This window comes from Prorops nasuta, unplaced genomic scaffold (genome assembly GCF_024137725.1).
Source record: "Prorops nasuta isolate Cenicafe-Biocafe unplaced genomic scaffold, Cenicafe_Pnas_1.2 PNAS00034, whole genome shotgun sequence".
Classification (NCBI taxonomy): domain Eukaryota; kingdom Metazoa; phylum Arthropoda; class Insecta; order Hymenoptera; family Bethylidae; genus Prorops; species Prorops nasuta.
Genome location: NW_027116831.1, coordinates 888,320 through 904,884, shown reverse-complemented (window position 1 = coordinate 904,884; position 16,565 = coordinate 888,320). Strand labels below are relative to the sequence as shown.

General features: G+C 33.7%; 2 protein-coding genes and 1 long non-coding RNA gene across 6 annotated transcripts; 1 reads left to right on the top strand and 2 right to left on the bottom strand.

Moving 5' to 3' along the window:
• Positions 1-5,823: 5,823 nt before the first annotated feature.
• LOC136783615 (uncharacterized) lies at positions 5,824-7,192 on the bottom strand. Of its 4 annotated transcripts, none has more exons than XR_010824286.1 (4): positions 7,034-7,192; positions 6,773-6,930; positions 6,277-6,706; positions 5,824-6,207 (listed from the first exon to the last, which is right to left on the bottom strand). It is a non-coding gene; the product is annotated as an uncharacterized lncRNA (long non-coding RNA). The 4 variants fall into 4 exon arrangements; XR_010824289.1 differs by having other exon boundaries at positions 7,071-7,178; XR_010824288.1 differs by having other exon boundaries at positions 7,007-7,132.
• Positions 7,193-9,331: 2,139 nt separating this feature from the next.
• LOC136783603 (putative nuclease HARBI1) lies at positions 9,332-10,796 on the bottom strand. The gene is made up of 4 exons (XM_066743859.1): positions 10,588-10,796; positions 10,365-10,511; positions 9,930-10,197; positions 9,332-9,856 (listed from the first exon to the last, which is right to left on the bottom strand). Exons 1-4 carry the CDS (start codon positions 10,794-10,796, stop codon positions 9,332-9,334), a joined length of 1,149 nt encoding a protein of 382 aa, XP_066599956.1.
• Positions 10,797-13,599: 2,803 nt separating this feature from the next.
• Positions 13,600-14,499, top strand: LOC136783602 (uncharacterized). The gene is made up of 4 exons (XM_066743858.1): positions 13,600-13,829; positions 13,914-13,958; positions 14,007-14,200; positions 14,363-14,499. Exons 1-4 carry the CDS (start codon positions 13,600-13,602, stop codon positions 14,497-14,499), a joined length of 606 nt encoding a protein of 201 aa, XP_066599955.1.
• Positions 14,500-16,565: the final 2,066 nt, after the last annotated feature.

Here is a 16,565-nt window from a genome sequence, read left to right as displayed (position 1 = left end):
TTGAAGACAAAAAAGCAGTTTCTATGTTCGGGAGCTGGAAATGAAGACACTCTTCTGAAGAAAAATTAGATAAATTATGTGATAATTTATCATTGTCACATGGAATTGCCGCCTATCTAGAACGATTATTGCCTTTTTGTCTTCAAATTCTGAGGTTTCTAGCCCTGAATTTCTTCACGTTACAGTGACCCTAAAACTATCTCACGACAAATAAAGACAATGTAACGGTCAGTGATAGCAGAGATGAAACGGGAGATTGCTCATGCCAGGTCCCGAGGCAATCCCTACCGGTAGGCGGCGCTGGTGTTGGCAAACGCGTGTCTCAGGTCCATCTAACCCCTAACGCCATCTATCGGAAGAGACCACGAAGCACGAGCGTTAAGCTTAGAATAGGGTAAAACATATACAGGGTTTTATCCTAACAGAGAAGCATAGGAGATTCGTGTTAGTTGACTATAGAGCCGTGGAGCATGGAATCCGAGAGCCCTCATTGGTCAATTCCGTGTAGTGCCAACATAAAATAGGTCGTTGCCAACAGATTTTGTCTCTAATGCTTCTCGTAAGTGGAAATAGCAGAAATGTCAAAAAAGTGAGGTTACTAAAGGTAAAAGTAAATATTAATGAAGGGATAATAATAAAGGGTATGTGACAGTAAAAATAAATATGATGTAAAGTCAACTTTAATGTTCAATGTATTAAATAATATTGATTAAGTGTTTTTTAATGTTCAGTTATCTGTTGTAGTGAAATTAAGAGGCTTCGCTTTAGATATGAATGGAGCGAGGAACCTGAAGAAGATGATTAAAGTAAAGTTTCAAGCGATGGAACTAAGAATTTTGAAGGATATGATATTGTTACGAGACCTCAATTCCTGAACAATTTTTCATTGGTGGTAGAAAACAGTAAGTTGAACCACATAATTTAATTTGTTATATTTTGTAAGTCATAATATAATAAAATGATTGCAGGTAGACTGTAGATTATAATTCCAAGTTTTGCTAATTGCGGCAAAGGTTTTTTGATAAATGTGCAGAAGGAAGAGTGATTTCGATTGCAGCTGCAACGATGCATTACAATAGTTGCAGGGATGTATACAATTTCTATTATCACAATTAATAGTATTTATTATGTAGTTTGTTTCAACCATTAAAGAGAGGCATATTGTATTTAAAGCTACGTAAACTAATTAAGATTATAATTTTGTACATTTACTAAAACACATATTCTTTTACAGAGCCATAGCTGGAAGGTACATGAGCTTTTTATCAAGATTCTATGGATTCAGCGGCTTATGATGATTCAGTATAAGAGGTTTATACTCTGGATGTGGGATGCAACAATTTTCATGTTTGGAATACATCAATTCCTGGCTGCAGTAAACTTTGTATTGGCAATTGTGTAAGTATAATAAATATTTTGAAAAATAATTAAATATAATATTACAAAATCTCTCACTTCTCTTTACAGTTATTTTTGAGTTTTCCCTGACTTGATGAAGCACACAGGATGAAGCTAAAGAAGCTATGGTACAAGCTAGGACAGAGCAATAACATTTGTACATACAATTTCTCAATAGACGTTCCATGAAGAAGCTCTGATTTTTAGATCTGTAGGATTATTTGCCAGTATAAACTTCTACCATAATTGATTATAATTTTCATATTACATTGTACACAAGCTTACAAGATGAAATTAATTAATGTAGTTGCTCACTATCTAACTAAGATAAATGTACTTAAGAATTATAATACTATTACTGAATCAATGATTTGTCATCTGTAATTTTGATTCATCAATTTAATTTGTAAAAGATATGTTTGTAACTATATAAATAAATAATAATTTCATGAATTTAATTAAAACATTCTTTATATTATAATAGCTGTAAAACAACCGATTCATTCATAGAGGGGGGGGGGGGGGGGGGGAGTTCTCTCAAACAAAAATCCTACAATTAATTATAATAATGGGTTTTTATTTTTAAATCTTACAAAATACACACGGATATTCACTCAGAATACAATAATTACTCTATGTTTTAATTACTCATATTCATACAAGTAAATTAAGCGCATATTCTTCGTCCACGCAAAATCTCATTCCTCTCATGATTTCCATTTGCGATTTATTTCCATTTGCTCTTTTCCAAAAGTTACAGACACTCTATTGACTCACATTCAAATCAAATGATACATTTTTTTTTTTTTTTTTTTTTTTACGCTGGAGGGAATCCGTTGAGGACTGAGTGCAGGAGTCTTCTCTTTCCTGCTGTGCCGTCTTCGCTAGCATGTTTTCAGTCTATAAAACGAAGACTTGATCTAAGCAGAAAGAGACATACCTGCTAAACCACTCCAGCGGCATGCAAGCTCTACACAGCCATGTCGTATCACGATATTACCATGTAGGGCCGCGCCGGTCGCTATGAATCGCGCCTTCCTTTCTCAATTCTTATTCTAATCTCGATCAAAAATTTGCAATTAAAGATATTGCTCGAAGAGGCCTCCAGCAACTGCATAACAAAGCTCTATTCGCTTTTCAAAACAGTGTAATACATTCTGCAGTTCTGTGGGTGTAATACTCTCGCACAACGCAATGATGTTCTCCTTTAGCTGCTCTACGGTCTCCATCTCCATATTGTACAGCTGGTTTTTTATGATTCCCCATATTCCAAAATCTAGAGGTGCTAGATCAGGGGATCTAGGAGGCCATTCAATTGGACCATTTTTCCCAATCCATCTCCCAGGATATTTCTGGTTCAAATATTGGGTAACAACTCTAGCTGTGTGGGGTGGAGCTCCGTCTTGCTGGAATGTTATCAATTCCGCCTAAAATGTAAAATGAAGTAGCAGAATATTATTAGAAGCTTCATTCCTTAAAATAATGCGTATTTTAAGAATTTATAAAGAAAATTACATTGGTGGCCACGCTTTGGACTCTTACGTTAACTTCATCTGTTAGCATCTGCAAATACTTATTGGCGTTTAAGTTACCCTCGATGAATATCGGGCCGATTATTTTATCCCCTAAAATGCCCAGCCAAACATTAAGTTTCTGCTGGTATTGCGTATGGGATTCGATATATTCATGAGGGTTTTCTTTTGACCAGACTCTCGTATTTTGAATGTTTGGGGCGTGGACCAACACAAACGTGGATTCGTCCGAGAATAAGATATTCTTCGTAAAATTGCAGTCAAAGTCCGTTTTCTCCATTATAATTTTACAGAAAGTATGTCTCCTTTCGTAATCGGCCTCTTTCAATTCCTGGCATCGAAAAATTTTGTACGCACGAAACTTTTCTTTTTTAAGAGTCTTATGAACCGAAAAAATAGAGACTCCGGTTTCCCTACTGATGCTAGAGAGTGATTGACGGGGATTATTGGTGACCGAATCTTCTATACGGTTTTTAACACTATCAGACAATGCTCTTGCTGGTCGTTTATGCTTTACGTGGGTACGATCCAAGCAACCGGTCTCCTCAAATTTCTTAATCAATTTTATAACCATACTGCTGTTTGGTGCCGGACGGTTTGGAAATTCCCTCTGGAATAAATCTTTAATATCCCTTGAGGATCTACCACCGTAATACCACTTGACTATTTGTATTTTTTCATTTACATTCATTTTACACAACTGAAAGTTCCAATAATTTATTAATTTTATACAGAGATATAAAGAAATTCATTCATTTTTAGCTTGAACATATTGTAATCTTAATAGTGTAATACTTACATAGCAATTTTCCTAATTTTATTAATAACTATTTGACAACAATTCGGTATAACCACGAAAATGATCGAAGATAAACAAATGAAAAAACGTGTGTGTTCTGTGTGTTTGTGTGCTTGGTGCAGGATTCGTTTTTTCATTTGTTTATCTTCGATCATTTTCGTGGTTATACCGAATTGTTGTCAAATAGTTATTAATAAAATTAGGAAAATTGCTATGTAAGTATTACACTATTAAGATTACAATATGTTCAAGCTAAAAATGAATGAATTTCTTTATATCTCTGTATAAAATTAATAAATTATTGGAACTTTCAGTTGTGTAAAATGAATGTAAATGAAAAAATACAAATAGTCAAGTGGTATTACGGTGGTAGATCCTCAAGGGATATTAAAGATTTATTCCAGAGGGAATTTCCAAACCGTCCGGCACCAAACAGCAGTATGGTTATAAAATTGATTAAGAAATTTGAGGAGACCGGTTGCTTGGATCGTACCCACGTAAAGCATAAACGACCAGCAAGAGCATTGTCTGATAGTGTTAAAAACCGTATAGAAGATTCGGTCACCAATAATCCCCGTCAATCACTCTCTAGCATCAGTAGGGAAACCGGAGTCTCTATTTTTTCGGTTCATAAGACTCTTAAAAAAGAAAAGTTTCGTGCGTACAAAATTTTTCGATGCCAGGAATTGAAAGAGGCCGATTACGAAAGGAGACATACTTTCTGTAAAATTATAATGGAGAAAACGGACTTTGACTGCAATTTTACGAAGAATATCTTATTCTCGGACGAATCCACGTTTGTGTTGGTCCACGCCCCAAACATTCAAAATACGAGAGTCTGGTCAAAAGAAAACCCTCATGAATATATCGAATCCCATACGCAATACCAGCAGAAACTTAATGTTTGGCTGGGCATTTTAGGGGATAAAATAATCGGCCCGATATTCATCGAGGGTAACTTAAACGCCAATAAGTATTTGCAGATGCTAACAGATGAAGTTAACGTAAGAGTCCAAAGCGTGGCCACCAATGTAATTTTCTTTATAAATTCTTAAAATACGCATTATTTTAAGGAATGAAGCTTCTAATAATATTCTGCTACTTCATTTTACATTTTAGGCGGAATTGATAACATTCCAGCAAGACGGAGCTCCACCCCACACAGCTAGAGTTGTTACCCAATATTTGAACCAGAAATATCCTGGGAGATGGATTGGGAAAAATGGTCCAATTGAATGGCCTCCTAGATCCCCTGATCTAGCACCTCTAGATTTTGGAATATGGGGAATCATAAAAAACCAGCTGTACAATATGGAGATGGAGACCGTAGAGCAGCTAAAGGAGAACATCATTGCGTTGTGCGAGAGTATTACACCCACAGAACTGCAGAATGTATTACACTGTTTTGAAAAGCGAATAGAGCTTTGTTATGCAGTTGCTGGAGGCCTCTTCGAGCAATATCTTTAATTGCAAATTTTTGATCGAGATTAGAATAAGAATTGAGAAAGGAAGGCGCGATTCATAGCGACCGGCGCGGCCCTACATGGTAATATCGTGATACGACATGGCTGTGTAGAGCTTGCATGCCGCTGGAGTGGTTTAGCAGGTATGTCTCTTTCTGCTTAGATCAAGTCTTCGTTTTATAGACTGAAAACATGCTAGCGAAGACGGCACAGCAGGAAAGAGAAGACTCCTGCACTCAGTCCTCAACGGATTCCCTCCAGCGTAAAAAAAAAAAAAAAAAAAAAAATGTATCATTTGATTTGAATGTGAGTCAATAGAGTGTCTGTAACTTTTGGAAAAGAGCAAATGGAAATAAATCGCAAATGGAAATCATGAGAGGAATGAGATTTTGCGTGGACGAAGAATATGCGCTTAATTTACTTGTATGAATATGAGTAATTAAAACATAGAGTAATTATTGTATTCTGAGTGAATATCCGTGTGTATTTTGTAAGATTTAAAAATAAAAACCCATTATTATAATTAATTGTAGGATTTTTGTTTGAGAGAACTCCCCCCCCCCCCCCCCCCCCTCTATGAATGAATCGGTTGTTTTACAGCTATTATAATATAAAGAATGTTTTAATTAAATTCATGAAATTATTATTTATTTATATAGTTACAAACATATCTTTTACAAATTAAATTGATGAATCAAAATTACAGATGACAAATCATTGATTCAGTAATAGTATTATAATTCTTAAGTACATTTATCTTAGTTAGATAGTGAGCAACTACATTAATTAATTTCATCTTGTAAGCTTGTGTACAATGTAATATGAAAATTATAATCAATTATGGTAGAAGTTTATACTGGCAAATAATCCTACAGATCTAAAAATCAGAGCTTCTTCATGGAACGTCTATTGAGAAATTGTATGTACAAATGTTATTGCTCTGTCCTAGCTTGTACCATAGCTTCTTTAGCTTCATCCTGTGTGCTTCATCAAGTCAGGGAAAACTCAAAAATAACTGTAAAGAGAAGTGAGAGATTTTGTAATATTATATTTAATTATTTTTCAAAATATTTATTATACTTACACAATTGCCAATACAAAGTTTACTGCAGCCAGGAATTGATGTATTCCAAACATGAAAATTGTTGCATCCCACATCCAGAGTATAAACCTCTTATACTGAATCATCATAAGCCGCTGAATCCATAGAATCTTGATAAAAAGCTCATGTACCTTCCAGCTATGGCTCTGTAAAAGAATATGTGTTTTAGTAAATGTACAAAATTATAATCTTAATTAGTTTACGTAGCTTTAAATACAATATGCCTCTCTTTAATGGTTGAAACAAACTACATAATAAATACTATTAATTGTGATAATAGAAATTGTATACATCCCTGCAACTATTGTAATGCATCGTTGCAGCTGCAATCGAAATCACTCTTCCTTCTGCACATTTATCAAAAAACCTTTGCCGCAATTAGCAAAACTTGGAATTATAATCTACAGTCTACCTGCAATCATTTTATTATATTATGACTTACAAAATATAACAAATTAAATTATGTGGTTCAACTTACTGTTTTCTACCACCAATGAAAAATTGTTCAGGAATTGAGGTCTCGTAACAATATCATATCCTTCAAAATTCTTAGTTCCATCGCTTGAAACTTTACTTTAATCATCTTCTTCAGGTTCCTCGCTCCATTCATATCTAAAGCGAAGCCTCTTAATTTCACTACAACAGATAACTGAACATTAAAAAACACTTAATCAATATTATTTAATACATTGAACATTAAAGTTGACTTTACATCATATTTATTTTTACTGTCACATACCCTTTATTATTATCCCTTCATTAATATTTACTTTTACCTTTAGTAACCTCACTTTTTTGACATTTCTGCTATTTCCACTTACGAGAAGCATTAGAGACAAAATCTGTTGGCAACGACCTATTTTATGTTGGCACTACACGGAATTGACCAATGAGGGCTCTCGGATTCCATGCTCCACGGCTCTATAGTCAACTAACACGAATCTCCTATGCTTCTCTGTTAGGATAAAACCCTGTATGCATTGTTGCCAGAAAGCGGAATAAAGAGAGCGGAGATATTTTCTCGGACCTCTCTGTCTTTCTCGCTGTTAGCTTCTAGCAGAAGAGTCGAGGCAAAATCTTTCCGTTTCGCTTTGCCGAAAATCTACCAATATTCGATGTCATTTATATTTGCAGGCCAATGCCTTTATACATGATTTTTTCAGCATATTTATTTATCAGCATTGACTTATTTAAATCAATAATAAATTAAGGAAATGCGTAATTGTTATATAATAATTATTTTAACTATAATTTCATCGTTTATTTCGCTTATTTCCGTAAAATCTGAATTTCTTTAGTTTATTATTGATTATTGTAAGTCAATGGCCATTAAAAAAAATTTAATCTTAAAAAAAAAAAGAAAAGTACCGTTCAGGAATCGAACCCGGACCCACAAATCGCCACGCGATTACCTTACCGCCTAGACCACGAGGCTTCTTCAGTGCACCGTAAACAGATAGTCTTTTTAAGGGCTTGAAATCTTCTTTTAAACCATATAAATAAACGAGCAACCGACAGCTTTATTCATTATTATTCTGTCATAATGGTACACAAATTAAGGAATAATTATATTTTGAATAGTTTTCAAAAGCTTTTCCAATAGCCAAGAACGAAGATAAATAATCAACGCTCGCAGTTTCCGTTCTTGGTTATTGGAAAAGCTTTTGAAAATCTACATTATATAATTATTCTTTAATTTGTGTACCATTATTATAGAATAATAATGAATAAAGATGTCGGTTCTTCGTTTATTTATATGGTTCAATAGAAGATTTCAAGCCCTTAAAAAGACTATCTGTTTACGGTGCACTGAAGAAGCCTCGTGGTCTAGGCGGTAAGGTAATCGCGTGGCGATTCGTGGGTCCGGGTTCGATTCCTGATCGGTACTTTTCTTTTTTTTTTAAGATTAAATTTTTTTAAATTGCCATTGACTTACAATAATCAGTAATAAACTAAAGAAATGCAGATTTTACGGAAATAAGCGAAATATAACGATGAAATTATAGTTAAAATAATTATTATATATCAAATACGCATTTCCTTAATTTATTATTGATTTAAATAAGTCAATGCTGATAAATAAATATGCTGAAAAAATCATGTATAAAGGCATTGGCCTGCAAATATAAATGACATCGAATATTGGTAGATTTTCGGCAAAGCGAAACGGAAAGATTTTGCCTCGACTCTTCTGCTAGAAGCTAACAGCGAGAAAGACAGAGAGGTCCGAGAAAATATCTCCGCTCTCTCTTTATTCCGCTTTCTGGCAACAATGCATATATGTTTTACCCTATTCTAAGCTTAACGCTCGTGCTTCGTGGTCTCTTCCGATAGATGGCGTTAGGGGTTAGATGGACCTGAGACACGCGTTTGCCAACACCAGCGCCGCCTACCGGTAGGGATTGCCTCGGGACCTCGCATGAGCAATCTCCCGTTTCATCTCTGGTGATAGTTACGTAAAACTTTCCCTAGGGGGGGGGGGGGGGTACTTGTGGCGGCGCTGGCAAGCAATGATGGCGGCATCCAGTACTACCACAACAGCGAACTTCATAAGTTGGCAACTCTGTAAAAAGACAAGACTGCACTCATTATAGACATAAGCATTACAAGCTTCATTTTTTACTAAAATTTGTTTAAGAATGTTGTCTTTGCAAGATGGACATACATTTTTATATGATATTTACGTTTACATTCTTTGAAATGTAGGATTAATCTTTGCATTTAAATAATTAGGTTTTATACGAAAATTGGATATTCAAAATGTTACAAATCGTATTTTTTAAGTTACTGTGATACTATAATTATAAGCTAAAGCTTAATTATTATTTGTTAATTAACAAAAAAAGTAATTTAAAAGACTGTTGTTTAGTTGTACACCATAGTTTTATGAAGTACATTTATATATCTATTTGATTAAATAAGATAATTATGCTTGTGATATATATGTAAAAAATAAAATATATTGCTATGTTAAAGTGCAATAGTATCAGTTTATTTTGTTGTTTAATTACAATAATAACATGTCAATTTATGAGTATTAAACATTATTTCGTAAATAGTACATAATAGCATTTCTTTTTTGTATACCTTCTTGACTGCGTTCTGTTGTATTTACACCTTCTGTCTGTTCGGCTTGTTCATTAATAACTATAATGTTTTCTTCTAACGTGTCATTTTTTAAAAGGCATATATTGTGCAATATGCAGCAGGCCATGATGTATTTTGGAACTATGTCTGTTCTTTTCATTGGCAGGGTATCTAAAATACTTCTAAACCTCCCTTTTAACAATCCAATTGATCTCTCTATCATCATTCGTGCTCTTGACAAACATTTGTTAAAATGGACTTGTTCCTCACTTAAATGGCCATTGTCCTTAAAGGGTACCATTAAATATTTCTGGATTGCATATGCTGCATCTCCGATTAGGTGTGTATCACCAGGGAATTTATCAGGACAACACATGTTTGGAATCTGTGATAGTCGGAACACTCTCATGTCATGTACAGAGCCTACTTGTCCAGAATAGCAGTGAATAAATTTCAGTTCATGATTGCATATTACCTACATGAAAATGAATAAAAATTAGTTTTCTTGAATTGAAACCTAAATAAAAATAGTTAATAAAGTAAGTTACCTGCAGTTGTATTGATGTGTATCCTTTTCTATTAATATAAGACTCTGGGTTAGTTTTTGGGGCTGCAATCTTTATGTGGGTACCATCTATGGCCCCTATAGTGTTTGGAAATCCATATTTTGAAAACACATAATCTGATGTTTGTTTAGCTTCTTCTGAAGTGGGCCAAGTTATAAAACTGTGTACATGTGAATACAAAGCATTTACCACTTTACGTACACATCTCCACGCAGTGCCTTTTCCAACTCCGAATCTATCAGCTACACATCTATATGCAGATTTTAGTTTTAATTAAATTGTCAAGTAACATTATTCAAACATATATATTGTGCACAAACAAATTAACATTGATAATAAAATTCTTCTGATTAATGTATAAGAATTGTAAAAATTTGTTTAAGAATTAATTTACATACAAAGTTATCAAGTATTTACCTGAATGAGTTAGGAGTAGCTAACAGCCAAACTGCTATTAATAATGTTTTTTCTGCAGAAATTGTTGGTCGTCCACATTTTCCTATTTCGTTTGTTAAACTGTTTGTTAGTAATTCCATCAAAAATCTGAATGTATGGCGGCTTAGTCTAAAAAAAAACAATAAAATTTTTACATAATTCAATCAATCATAATGAAGTTAGAAAACATACTAACATCAATTACCTAAAGTGACTTTTAAAATCAGTGTCGGTGTACATCCAAACAACCTCTTCAATGTAATTTTTACAATGGGCTCTTGGAACACGTTCGTTTTTTAAATAATTTAATAAAATTTCAGTGTCCGACTCTTCACTTTCACTGGAATCACTGTTAAGCTCATTCGAAATTAGAGAGCATGCAATTATTACAATATCTGAGACTTCTTCACACATTTTTACAATGATAATTTGTCGAAGTGTCGGACTTAATTTGAATCATTTGTATACATGGTTTCCATGGCAACTGCTTTGTAAGGTTTGTATGACTAAATAGCGTTCCAAAATTTATAATCCAAATGCCCCAAGAAGTTACTTCTGAAATAAGGAACAGTCTTCGAAGTAAGCTTTTTGACGTCACGCTCACAGTTACTCGCAGCACTTACAGTAAATTTTGAAACACGGCCTGTATATACATGTATGGCCTTGCATATGTGAAACCCTATAAATATAGGTGCTCTTCTTCATGTATCTCTCTCTAGCACATCCTATATTCTGTACGGGTCTATGGACCACCCTCTGCAGTATTATAGGAAAAGGTTCTATAAGTTGAGAAATAAAAACGCTTAGTTCTCCATGAATCAGAGTGAGATCTTTATTCTTCCCAGTGTACTATTTATCTACACATGGCAAATAGTTCAAAGGCCGGTATTCCCCAGTAAACCATCGATTAGAAAAGAGCTCTAAAACAATTCTCAAACTTAAGCTCTGTTGGAGTATCATATTAGTGACTTTCTAGAGACTATTTTTACCTCAGTTATTTTATGAAATCTAAAATAGCTCGATTTGTGTTCTGTCCAATCTTTTCTATTAGTCCACCATTAAGTGTTCTAAAAGACCTATTATAGAACGTACATACCTATTTATGATCGAATGAAATATATAATATATATATATACATTTGATTGAAATTCGATCGTATTTTATTTCATCGCGCTATAAAGTTTTTATATGAAAAGTATACATTTAATTAATTTTAGGCGAATTATTAAAAAATTAAAAATTTTAATGGATCAAAGAGTTCGGCATTCGCATAATGTAATCGCGTTAAACGTCCATAATATATTAATTTATACTGCATGATTTATAACGTGGTACACTTTATTGGTGCAGTGTTTCTTATCGAAATTTTGTGATACAATTATAGGTAATGTATGTCTGTTAAAAATAGGAAGCAAAGAATAGGCATTATTCATTGAAAATATTAATATTACAATTAATATTTAACATATGTCAATTAATACTAAATAATTATAGTGATAATTCTTATATTTTATGTACCAGTAATAAAATACAATATGTATATTCTACGATGGTATAATTCTCTCGTTTAAAGTAACGTTAAACTAAATATAAGTAAAGTTCATATTTTTTTCTAGCTACAATTGTGGTATGTCATTCCAATGCTACCTTGTCAGTGTTAAATGAAACTTTCAAGAACTGGCTGCAACATGCAGGTGATAGAGTTAGATATGAACAGAAAAAAGAAAAATAATGTAGTATATTTGTGAGTAAATAAATAAATAATATAATATATGGGCTGTTGGAGATCGGAGTGTAGGTGCGAGCGGTCTGGGACTCTCAGGCCGTCTCGCTCCTGCTCACACTTTGTCCCTCTTGGTCCTACCTCCAATTAAGGCCGACAGGTGGCCCACAGCGTAGAGCTCTCTCTCTCGCTGTTACTATTTGGGTCTCTTGTACATATTAATACCCAAGAGTTCCGTCTTATTGCGGCTCAATTTAAACGGTCTAGACTCTAGACTCTGTCTTTTCTGTCATTCTTCTCAGCAGCTTAGCCATTTCTCCCTTCCTGCGACGCCACTAAGTCTCTTAGTACGCATTTCTGCTCCATCGTCGATTTCTTGGGCTCCAAGAAATCGTCTTCCTTTCTCTCTATCTTCGTTGCCTGGGAGTCTCAGGTACGGGGAATCCTGTCCGGGGACCTGGGGATCACAGGGTTGGGATTTCGTGGTTGTAACTTTGGGTGGATTATCAATTTGCGGCTCAGCCTCCTTTGGAGCACTTTTCATTCTTTTGTATTTTTTTTTGCAATCAAATAAACTAATTTTTACCAGATTTCCTGGGCGTTGTTTTTGTCACCCTAGAGCCTTCCTTCCTAGACCTCCTTGCGGATATCACCCAATCAACTTTCAAACATGGGCACTAAAAATATTAAATAATCTTTTCATTTCATAACCTCACTTAATTATTACACGTATCATAAAATATTTTAAATGTAGAGCTCATAGCTTTGTTTCTAAAGAAGCTCTAATAATTTCAATTTAAAAGAGTTCGAATTGTATTCCAAAATAACTCGAAAAGAACTTCGTTACATGCATCATAAATGAATGTGTTTAGAGAGTTTTAAGATGCACTTTTATGAGACGCAAAAGATTGCATAAGAAATCTTTTTGACTTCATTTTGAATGCACCTCGATACTGATCTTTGAGCTCTTTTCAGTATTAATCAGTCATTTATTAGTTCTTAAAGAGCTCGTAAGGTTTACTGGGTCAAGCCTTTACTTATATTTAAGACCTACTTAAGCATAGGTTATCTATTTCTATTAGGCCTAGGACAAACCCTCGGGTTAAGCTACTGCCGGGTTAAGTAGGCGTGCCAACCATAATAATTTAAAAAATATATGGAACCTTTTAGTTGCGAATGTTCTTAGCTAGGGATTTACTTATATAGTTTGAAATTTTTAAATTAGTTTAGGACTATCCAGAGTATCAGGACCAGAAATCAGGTTTTAGAAAAAGTAGGAAAGTAGGCTTATAAAACTTCTGCTTAGTCTGACATTTAAAATAATTAAAAAACCTCTTTTACTTATATAATTAAATTACAATCAATTTAATAGGTCATTGCATTTATACAAAAAAAATTGCTTTTTAACGAACAATTGTTATCTCGATCGGAACATTATTATTATAGGTTTTGAAAGCTACCTATGCTATAAAAGAATAAAATTTATTTTCAATTATGAATTTTGAAAACCAATGTATGCTTGATTTCATTTTTGAAGAAGATGATTGTGAATACAAGTATCAGGTGGTTCAGCAGTGCAAAAGAAGAAGGATACAAAGGCCACGAATGAATTGGTTTTTCATTTATGATGATAATGATTTTCATTTAAGATATCGGCTTCATAAGCCACAATTTTTACTAGTACTGTTAGAAATCAGCAGCTCATTATGTGCTAATGCTGTTGGGTAATATTTGATATAGAGATAGAAGCTTTTTAATCATTCGTACAAAGTAAATATAAAGAATTTAAATTATGATTTCATTTTTAGAAGTCATATAATTTCACCTATAATTCAACTGCTTGTCGCATTAAGGTTTTAAGCGACTGGGTCTTTTCTTATTACAATTGCTGATTTTAATAGAATTTCAAACGTCGCAGCTGTGACAATAGTTCATAGAGTATCTTCTGCGATTGTTTTATTAAGTAAAAAATATATCAAATTATCGTCAACACCTGAAGAAATAATGGAAACCCAGATGGGAAATTTTCAAAAAGCTGCCTTTCCTAGACGAATTGGTGCTATAGATTGTGTTCATGTAAGAATTCGGTCCTATGGTAAGTAGTAATTAATTTAATTTTTTGTAAATATAGAAAATTAAATTAATTACTACTTACCATAGGACCGAATTCTTAAATGAACACAATCTATAGCAATAATTAGTGTAGGAAAGGCAGCTTTTTGAAAATTTCCCATCTGGGTTTCCATTATTTCTTCAGGTGTTGACGGTAATTTGATATATTTTTTACTTAATAAAGCAATCGCAGAAGATACTCTAGGAACTATTGTCACAGCTGCGGCGTTTGAAATTCCATTAAAATCAGCAATTGTAATAAGAAAAGACCCAGTCGCATAAAACCTTAATGCGACAGCAGTTGAATTATAGGTGAAATTATATGACATCTAAAAATGAAATCATAATTTAAATTCTTTATATATATTTTGTACGAATGATTAAAAAGCTTCTATCTCTATATCAAATATTACCCAACAGCATTAGCACATAATGAGCTGCTGATTTCTAACAGTACTAGTAAAAATTGTGGCTTATGAAGCCGATATCCTAATGAAAATCATTATCATCATAAATGAAAATCCAATTCATTCGTGGCCTTTGTATCCTTCTTCTTTTGCACTGCTGAACCACCTGATACTCGTATTCACAATCATCTTCTTCAAAAATGAAATCAAGCATACATTGGTTTTCAAAATTCATAATTGAAAATAAATTTTATTCTTTTATAGCAATAGGTAGCTGTCAAAACCTATAATAATAATGTTCCGATCGAGATAACAATTGTTCGTTAAAAAGCAATTTTTTTTGTATAAATGCAATGACCTATTAAATTGATTGTAATTTAATTATATAAGTAAAAGAGGTTTTTTAATTATTTTAAATGTCAGCCTAAGCAGAAGTTTTATAAGCTTACTTTCCTACTTTTTCTAAAACCTGATTTCTGGTCCTGATACTCTGGATAGTCCTAAACTAATTTAAAAATTTCAAACTATATAAGTAAATCCCTAGCTAAAAACATTCGCAACTAAAAGGTTTCATATATTTTTTAAATTATTATGGTTGACACGCCTACTTAACCCGGCAGTAGCTTAACCCGAGGGTTTGTCCTAGGCCTTAGGGCCAGTACAAGATGGAAATTCAAGCATACCATTTGAAAAAATAAAATCTGAAAACTGCAGATTTAGGCTGGCAACATTGCGAAAAAATGACGTCACTTCGTAGACGAGGCTGAGTCAAGAAATTGTGAAATGGTAGTACAATATTTTGACAGGCATATGCATTATGAATTTCGAACGAAAGCGAAATAAGCAATGCCTTTAGAAAGTGTGTGTGTCTAATAATTATAAGATAATTAATATTCAGAAATATGTACTTATATATTAAATTAATTGTATGCGAATTATTATTAATGATATAAATGTAAATTGTGTTTTGGTAAATAAAAGTGTTTTTTTAGCTGAACAAGAATATAGGGTTTATTTTTTAAATACAATCATTAAATTGTTATAATTTTAAACAATTATAAAATATAATATTCATTATTTTTATCGAAACAAAATTCTTGTTTAATTCTTAATACAAATTACTGACAATGCAAAATAATTATGAAAATTTTTCTACCTTCCTTTACACTTTGATCTTTTGCTTTTGTTTGCGTATTTTTACTATTTAGGCGTACATTTGAAGTTCAGATCAAGCCCGCGTTCACGGCCTATAGTTTGTACGATACATGTATATTACTCGAAAGTAGGGCCCAGGGACAGGAATTACTCCGCGGGAGGAAAGAGAGCGCCGGGCGACCTGATCAGCATTCATTCGCCAAATCGAGACCGAGTAGTACGATAGTCCTGGGACGTTTTGGGTGATTCTCCTCACTGACCGGAGGACGGTACTATTTTCGAAGGTTTTACTGGTATAGCAGGAGGACTGTCGGATTGACGGTCTGTGTGAGAGTTCGTGGGCGAATTGTCCGGGAGTGCGTAGCGCTGGCCAGCGATTTATGGATCATAGATAATATTCTATACTGCGTAAGTCTTGTAATCTTAATATTATCCATCGAGAGCTTTTTCCCCTCCATAAGACGAGGGTTTTTTTATGCCGGATAATTTATGTGAGATCCAAATAAATTAGTGTGCATGTACGGATCAAATCAAGTGTTACTTTCTTTACCCACCTTCCCACAGGATCAAACAGTATCAGCAGAGTATCATACAACCAACCACGATTAATTAAACGCAGAAACAGCTTTTCATTCTACGTTAGCTGTTACAAGAATTTGATGCAAAGTTGTCTATTCTCCAGGCCTTTAAATAGTCCCCATCACCATTTGGAGATTGCAACTTGCACTGGATTACACTACCTTGCACAGTGCATTTGGTTCCCACCATTTTACTAATCCTTTACCA